Genomic DNA, 8,892 nt, shown 5'->3' with positions numbered 1-8,892 from the left:
GTCCCCTATAGGGGGCAGAGTGGCTTTAAAAGGAGAGGTACTTGGTCGGGTAGTTGTTGTTGGTTGTTGAGGAGGTAAAAGACGGTTGATTTAAGGACTTGACAAAGACATTCAATCGTTTACAGCTTAAGTTAAAGTGCACTGTTTGTGAGAAACATTGAGTACTGTAACTGATTTGTTTCTCGTTTGTCTGTTTGCTGCGCACACATACACAATTTGGCGGCTGTCACATGCGAGTGAGCAACACTTACCTTATACTTTATATGCATGAGCCTCATCCCTCTCCACTCAGTGCCGTAATGGTTGTGTTCTCATTATGCTTGGTGTTTTTTTGCATGCTTGGCTTTGGATTCTCATTATGCTTTTCCCACTCTCCTCGTTCTCCTTTTCTGTGTTCATTTTCTTATTCATTACCTTCCTGACTCTGTCTCATCTCCTCTCCTTTTACCAACAGTGGCTTCAATGATCTTCAATGGTTTAGTTCCAGTGCCAGATAATAGCTCTATTCTCTCTGGGGTACGTTTTTTTGTTTGTTTTCCTATTTCAGTTTGTGACATGAGTAGTGTTTTGTAAAAACAGGCAATCTGAACACTTAGAGGGAAAGTGTTTCATGTTTAGTTTAATAAACGATGTTCAGTGTTTGACCTCAAATCCCTATGACAGAAACAGTATCCATAACATCCATAACATCCATATCACCGAACAGGACAATGATTGTTTCCCTGGAGAGTCTGATAACGTTTTCCTCCATTTTCTCTCTTTGTGTCTCTACCTCCTCTTATCTCCTCTCCCTCTCATTGGACAACCTCATATCCATACCAATCATTTTCTCTCACCTTTTCTTCTTCTGCCTCTAAAACTCTGCCCCCCATCTGTCCTCATCATCTGTGTCTCTTCCTACCCTTCCTTCCTTCCTTCCTTCCTATGCCTGTCACCCTCCCTTCCTCCCTCCCTCCCCTCCTCCCTCCCTCTCCTCCCAGTTAAATATCACAGGTCTGGACTGGAGCCAGCTTAGTAAGAAGGAGTGTGTGAAATATGGAGGCTCTTTGGTGGGGAACAGCTGTAAGTATGTCCCAGACCTGGCCCTCATGTCTTTCATCCTGTTCCTCGGCACCTACTCCATGACCGTCTCCCTCAAGAAGTTCAAGTTCAGCCGCTACTTCCCCACCAAGGTGAGGGTACTGTAGGCATCGGAGATTCAGTTTATACCTTTCAATTCATATCTTTGTTGACAAAGTGAAATCTCGGGTCAGTTGAGTGCAGAGAATTCACATATCCCAAGTGTTAGGATCAAAATTTGTCTGTAACACTTATGTAATAATATACTGTTTGGCAGGGAAGATGTCTCTCTCTCTCTCACTTGTACACGAAGTCCAATTCCTTTGGTCAGAATAACGACAGAATATAAATATCTGTCTGAGGGATGACTGGGCCATTACCTTGAATGTTCTCTCCCATGACACCTGGGGCTTAATATTAAGTTAAGAAATATTCCAGCTGTGGTTGTTAGCCTGAATTCACCCTTTTCTCTAGACAAAACTAGTTTGTTGCCAGGATGTGTACGTGACTACCCAAGTATAAGTATGGGAGCCTTAAGCCTTAATAAATCTTTTGTATTCTGAATCCTTAATCAACTGTTCCGAGGCCTTTCCTTTTCTTAAATGTCTTTGTACCAATATTATCCTCACACCAAGAAAGATGGAAACCTATATATAATAAATGTTAAGGATATGGGATCATCTAATTCCCCTTCGGTTGTTATCTCCTCACCATACCCTCTTTCTCCTTATCCTCTGTTTCCAGTGTCAAATCACTTTTTCTCCTTCAAATCAAATCCCAAACAGTGAGCTTTGTTCAGCCAGATCCTCATCAAGCATGTGACTCTAGAGACCATACTGTCTAGTCCTCCTCACACATCTAGGCCAGTCCCCTCCACCTGCATTATATGTTCCCGCCTGTATGTCACACAGAGGATTATTCTTGTGGGATTAGATCTTGACACAGCTTTGGTTTCTCAATGCATTTGATGTTTGTTTTGGCTGTATGGTTTCTTTGACAGTGAATGTTTCTCATTTGAAATGATTTATCTTGTTTTGTCTTGTCTTTCTTTATGACCCCCGCATCCAGCTGAGGAAACTCATCAGCGACTTCTCCATCTTCATGTCCATCATGACCTTTGTGGGACTAGACATGGTCATAGGGCTCAAAACTCCCAAGCTCATTGTCCCTACAGAGTTTAAGGTATGGGATGGTTTAAAATGGCTGCATATCGTATGCAATGTTATATGCCTGACAAGAGACCACTAAACAGTCTAGTGAAACCTAAATGCATCATATAAATAAATAATAACATGTCTCTCTGTGTTGTGTAGCCTACTCGTCCAGACCGGGGCTGGATAGTGCTGCCGTTTGGGAAGAACCCCTGGTGGGTTTATGTGGCCAGCTTCATCCCTGCTCTCCTCGTCACCATCCTCATCTTCATGGACCAGCAGATCAGCGCTGTCATTGTCAACCGCAAGGAGAACAAACTAAAAGTACATTATACCATGATGCATGATACAGGATGGTTGTTAATCTGCAGGAAATGCATTGATAATAGGATTTTAAACTCATTGAGGTCAGACTTTCATTTCTAATAAGATTTGATGTACCGTATTTGAAACCTCTGAGTCTTCTCCAACGATGTGAACTCAGGTTCTCCTTCACCTCTCTCTCTCTCTCTCTCTCTCTCTCTCTCTCTCCCTCTCTCTCTCTCTCCCTCCCTCTCCCTCTCTCTCTCTCTCTCTCTCTCTCTCCCTCTCTCTCTCTCTCTCTCCCTCCCTCTCCCTCTCTCTCTCTCTCTCTCTCTCTCTCTCTCTCTGGCAGAAAGGCTGTGGCTACCACCTAGACCTGTTCTGGGTGGGCCTTCTGATGGTGGTCTGCTCCGTCATGGGTCTGCCGTGGTACGTGGCGGCCACCGTCATCTCCATCGCCCACATCGACTCTCTGAAGATGGAGAGCGAGAGCAGCGCCCCTGGAGAGCAGCCCCAGTTCCTGGGGGTGAGGTGAGTCAGTGCTGACACGCTGAGGAATAGAATGCAGGAGCTGTTGTAACCCGATCTGTCCTGTTCCCCCCTCCATACAGAGAACAAAGGCTGACAGGGATTCTGGTGTTCGTACTCACCGGGGTCTCCATCTTCCTGGCTCCCATTCTTCAGGTGAGGATGAAAGGAAACTCATTGAAAAGTGACAAGCAGTGTGTTTATTACTCCATTCCATGGATTTACAGTGCATCCGGAAAGTACTCACCCCCCTTCACTTTTTCCACATTGTAATGTATGTTCCAAAATTTATTAAATCAATCTACACATAATACCCCATAATGCTAAAGTGAAAAAAGTAATTTTTTACATTTTTGCAAATGTATTAAAAACAAACAAAAACTGAAATATCACATGTACATAAGTATTCAGACTCCTTACTGAGTACATTGTTGAGGCACCTTTGGCAGTGATTACAGCCTCAAGTCTTCTTGGGTATAACACTACAAGCTTGGCACACCTGTATTTGGGTATTTCTCCTATTCTTCTCTGCAGATCTTCTAAAGCTCTGTCAGGTTAGATGGGGAGCATTGCTGCACAGCTATTTTCAGGTCTTTCCAGAGATGTTCAAGTCCGGGCTTTGTCTGGGCCTCTCAAGGACATTCACAGACTTGTCCTGAAGCCACTCCTTCGTTGTCCTGGCTGTGTGCTTAGGGTCATTGTCCTGTTGGAAGGTAAACCTTCACCCCAGTCTGAGGTCCTGAGCGCTCTGGAGCAAGTTTTCATCAAGGATCTCTCTTTACTACCCAGATAGCAAGCGGATGTGTAATCTATCTGGGTATGCTCTGTTCATCTTTCCCTCTATCCTGACTAGTCTCCTAGTTCCTGCCGCCGAAAAACATCCCCACAGCATGATGCTGCCACCATCATGCTTCACCGTAGGGATGGTATTAGCCAGGTAATGAGCAGTGCCTGGTCTCCTCCAGACTTGACGCTTGGCATTCAGGCCAAATAGTTCAATCTTGGTTTAATCAGACCAGAGAATCTTGTTTCTTGTGATCTGAGAGTCCTTTATGTGCCTTTTGGCAAACTCCAAGGGGGCTATGTGCCTTTTAATGAGGAGAAGCTTCCATCTGTCCACTCTACCATAAAGGCCTGATTGGTGGAGTGCTGCAGAGATGGTTGTCCTTCTGGAAGGCTATCGCTCGAGCTCTGTCAGAGGCCATTCTCCCTCAATTACTTAGTTTGCCCTGGCAACCAGCTCTAGGAAGAGTCCTGCTGGTTCCAGGTTTATTCCATTTATGAATGATGGAGACCACTGTGCTCTTCGGGACCTTCAATGCTGCAGATTTTTTTTGATCCCTTCCCCAGATCTGTGCCTTGATACAATCCTGTCTCAGAGGTCCACAGACAATTCCTTTGACTTAATGGCTTGGTTTCTGCTCTGACATGTACTGTCAACTGTGGGTCCTTATATAGACAGTTGTGTGCCTTTACAATCAATTGAATTTATCACAGGTGGACTTTCATAGCAAAGGGAGTAAATACTGATATTTTCGTTTTTTTTTATTTTAATACAGTTGCATACATGTCTAAAAAACATTTTAAACTTTTTCGTTATGGGGTATTGTGTGTAGATTGGTGAGGGAAAAATGAATTTAATCCATTTTGGAATAAGACTGTAACATAACAAAATGTAGAAAAAGTGAAGGGGTATGAGTACTTTCCAGACTCACTCTAACTGTGTGACGTGTGTGTGTTTTCTTCTCATGTCCCCATAGTACATACCCATGCCAGTGCTCTACGGGGTCTTCCTCTATATGGGTGTGGCTTCCCTCAGTGGCATCCAGGTATGTAACAGACCATAATGAAAGCGGCACATGTTGGTGGTCATATATGAATTCACGCTATGTTTGAAGCTGGTTCCATCTATCTTCTGACTTGACTCTTATGTTCTAACTATAATCCTGTACTCCTATGAAATCCTGATAAGCACAGATTGTAATGTGAGCAGGTCAACGAAGCAACCAGAGCTCTCCACATCCAATCTGAAACATTCTGGGGCAAGAATGTCAAACTGGTTTAGGCATTGCTTGGCTGGACATGGCTTTTGTGGTGTAACATTGTGCAAACATTGCTAGATCATCCAATGTGCACATTACTAGGAAATACAGTTGTTTGTTCAGTTCAAACTCCAGGCCTTGAAATGTGAGCCATACTCTGTGATGTGTGGTCCTTTCTACCTAGCTGGTGAGTGAGTGTCTGGAGGCTGGGCAGCTCAATATTCCAGCGACATCCACCAATTTGGACATGCATTTTGATGGATGAGGGTATTAAGTCCAGAGCCAAGGGTTCAGTGTCTGTGGGTTTAGTCAGGTGCTGTCAACCACATTAAATATCACAGCGCAGACAGTGGCACTTTTTCCTGCCACTAATGACAAGAAAAAGGTTTGAGGACCGAGTTGTGAGACAGAGGCTAAAAAAGGAATGGAATTTTGTGACAACTCTACACTGAAAAGCCGATTGATTGATTGATTGATTGATTGATTGATTGATTGATTGATTGATTGATTGATTGATTGATTGATTGATTGATTGATTGATTGATTGATTGATTGATTGATTGATTGATTGATTGGTTGATTGATTGATTGATTGATTGATTGATTGATTGATTTATTGGTTGATTGGTTGATTGGTTGATTGGTTGATTGGTTGATTGGTTGATTGGTTGGTTGATTGGTTGATTGACTGATTGATCGACTGATTGATAGATTCATCAATTGTTGATTGATTACACAGTTCTGGGACAGGATCAAGTTGAACATGATGCCGTCAAAGCACCAGCCGGACTTCTCTTACCTGCGACATGTTCCCCTGAGGAAGGTCCATCTCTTCACCCTGATCCAGATCATCTGCCTGTCTGTACTCTGGGTCCTCAAGTCCACCTTCCTGGCCATCATCTTCCCTATCATGGTGGGTGACATTGCACCTTGGCAGACTTCGGTTGCCTGCCTGTCTTACATTATTTTATGGTTTTATGATGTAAGAGTTCATATGAAAGAATATTATTATTATTGTTATTATTATTAATAATCAAATAATAATAATAATAATAATGATAATGATCATAATAATAAAAGGTGGGTTTAACTCTCTCTCTCTCTTTCTTTCTCTCTCTCTCTCTCTCTCTCTCATTCCCTCTTCCTCTCTGTATCTCTCTCTCAGATCCTTGGTCTGATGGTGGTGCGTAAAATGCTGGACAAGGTGTTCTCTCAACACGACCTGGCCTGGTTGGATGATTTGCTGCCGGAGAAGGATAAGAAGAAGAAGGATGAAGACAAGAAGCAGCCCAAGGACACGAAGAAATCCCGAGCAGACGATAGTGAAGATGAGGTGACAAACCTTGGGTTTTGATGCCACCTACTGGAGATTTTATTCCTCATTGGAAAAGTGACGTAGAATTTGATGTGTGTGTGTGTGTGTGTGTGTGTGTGTGTGTGTGTGTGTGTGTGTGTGTGTGTGTGTGTGTGTGTGTGTGTGTGTGTGTGTGTGTGTGTGTGTGTGTGTGTGTGTGTGCAGGAGAAGTTCCATCCTTACTCCAGCTGTTCCCCCAACCCCGAGTCTGAGCTGGACCGCAGGTACTGTGTGCTCAAACTACACCTCCCCTACAGAGACCTCCTCCAGGCCCCTGACGCCCAGTCTCACTGGGCAGCTCACTGCCAGCCAGGCCGATATAGCCCCTGATACACTGATGCACACAATACAGTACACACACACACACACACACACAGGTGTGCATAAGCACACGCATACTCCTATATTCCAACAGAAAATATCTGCACAAAAGGCCCTCAGAAATCACATTCATTCCTCTCCCATGCACTTTAAAGCAATGCAGAAATGTTGTATTTGCTGAGCAATCCTTGCTGCTAATGCTCCTATGTGATGTTTCTAATGCCATATTTCTGCATGCATGTATTCATGATACAGTTTTTCATAGTAACTGCTGGAATAAAGTAGTTTAGAACCTGAAATATTCCATATTTTTTTCCTCTGTATTTTCAAGGCATTGGCTTGGTTTCAATGTGACGAGATGTGTGATATGAGCAGCCTAGATGAATAAAAGCTTTATTAACTATCTGTACATGTGAACAGTGGATATCAGCAATATTTGAGAATGAACAACATACTGTACATCCTCTTGTGTGTGCATCAACATGTTGCTCTTATGCAGCATTTTGGTTGTTTCTTTTTCCTCCATGTGTTATAATGTGTGTCTCTAACGATCTTATGCATGAAGATACATGAGTTTAGTTGTTGATACTTGCTTGTGAACCCTTGCTATGGTTTACATCCTTGCTTTATTCTTTATGTAGCACTAGAAGTCAGTGCACATTCCTCTCTTTTTCTACCCCTTCTATGGGCCTTGGCCTGTTATCAGTTACATACAAACACATGTCTGCATTGCTTTGAACGAGGCATGGTTTGGAATCAGACTTCACTGAAGAGACAGAGCTGGTTGCGTTTCTGTTGATAATTGTCGAACGCAAAATTGTCTTTTGAATGCTCTTTGAACCTCCACTCACACTGCCTATAGTATCTACTAACTCTTCACATTCCTAAAAGGGTGTGCACTAAGCCATGTCGAGATCCAGACCAGAGCAGTAGCCTAGCAAAGGAGCAGACACCAATCACAAACCAGACAGCTACCTTTATGTCATGGTTTCATAACATATTCTCACCCTCTCTTCTAATTCGCTGTCTGATACGTCAGTCACCTGCTCCGTGTCACATCTCACCCCCTCCCCGTCCAGCCCATCTCACCCCTCCCTCCCAGCCCCCTCTCTGTGAATTTGGCGCCGGGTGTGTATGATAACTGGACCTTGCCACTCCTCAGCATCACTCTGCATTTGAAGATCTCCTGCCCATCGTCCCCTGCCGTCCCTGGGGGCCGAGGGATGGTCTGCCCCGTGCCTCGGGTCAAGATTGAGATGGAGTCGGACTATGATACGGACACAGACCCCCGGCATAGGGACGTGAGCAGCGAGACCACACTTTAGGGGACTTCACTGCCATGCTGACACGCAGGCCGGCTGTGGACGTACGCAGAAAAAGAGCGCTGACCCGTTCACACATGTAAGACTTCTAGTATATCAAAGGGTCTACGCTGACAACGTGCACTTGAGAATTGGAGAGCTTAAATATTCATTGTTATTCTATGTGCTCACAGTCATCCATATAGTATGTACGTTCAAAATCCCAGCTGCACAACTATCTGCTATTCATAGTAGCTAGGACGCTCAATGCTGACTTAAATGCCATGGTTCTCAAACGAGAATACACTGACTGTATAATTTGCAGGGAATATACTGTAGTAGCTTGTTATACCACAGGGAGGTGAGGGGCACAGAGAGAGCTTTATATATATGTATTATGCAAATATATTTTTTGTGTGGATATGTATATTTATAAGTAGTGCATCTGAATCCTAACTGGAGATCTTTAGGCACATTGACGTCATTACAATGTCATCTGTGGAATTTAAACTAAAAAACTAAAAACAAATTGTTAAAATATTATAAGTTCCAGAATTACTTTAGTTACGTTCCAGACTTCTGTGTGAGTGAATGTAAAATAACCATGCCTTTAATGGGACTGAAGATTTATTTAGATTTCCTTTTGCCATTGACAGTCCTCACTGATATTGTTATCAAGCCACTGGACAAAAAGAAACAACCAAAAGGATACAAAAATGCACGTTTTGTTGTTATTATTAAATATGATTATGATGAGAAATATGATAATAGAATAGAACAATATTATGCATGTATGATAGAACAGTATTATGCATGTATGTCTTCAATGAGTA

At 43.1% G+C, this 8,892-nt stretch overlaps 1 protein-coding gene across 1 annotated transcript in view; it reads left to right on the top strand.

Moving 5' to 3' along the window:
* slc4a5a (solute carrier family 4 member 5a) overlaps positions 1-8,083 on the top strand; it is a gene marked incomplete at both ends in the record, with an annotated part of 21,310 nt that extends 13,227 nt beyond the window's left edge. The window contains 11 exons of the mRNA XM_084457073.1: positions 482-516; positions 981-1,172; positions 2,128-2,241; positions 2,373-2,534; positions 2,866-3,044; positions 3,125-3,197; positions 4,802-4,870; positions 5,823-5,996; positions 6,249-6,416; positions 6,603-6,661; positions 7,921-8,083. Of these exons, the coding sequence (XP_084313199.1) occupies positions 482-516; positions 981-1,172; positions 2,128-2,241; positions 2,373-2,534; positions 2,866-3,044; positions 3,125-3,197; positions 4,802-4,870; positions 5,823-5,996; positions 6,249-6,416; positions 6,603-6,661; positions 7,921-8,083 (1,388 nt within the window). The remainder of the gene's footprint in view (positions 1-481; positions 517-980; positions 1,173-2,127; positions 2,242-2,372; positions 2,535-2,865; positions 3,045-3,124; positions 3,198-4,801; positions 4,871-5,822; positions 5,997-6,248; positions 6,417-6,602; positions 6,662-7,920) is intronic.
* Positions 8,084-8,892: the final 809 nt, after the last annotated feature.

The sequence above is a fragment of the Borostomias antarcticus genome, assembly GCF_949987555.1.
Source record: "Borostomias antarcticus genome assembly, chromosome: 23".
Classification (NCBI taxonomy): Eukaryota; Metazoa; Chordata; class Actinopteri; order Stomiiformes; family Stomiidae; genus Borostomias; species Borostomias antarcticus.
Note: the sequence above shows the minus strand (reverse complement) of the source record. Positions and strands in the feature narration are given on the sequence as shown.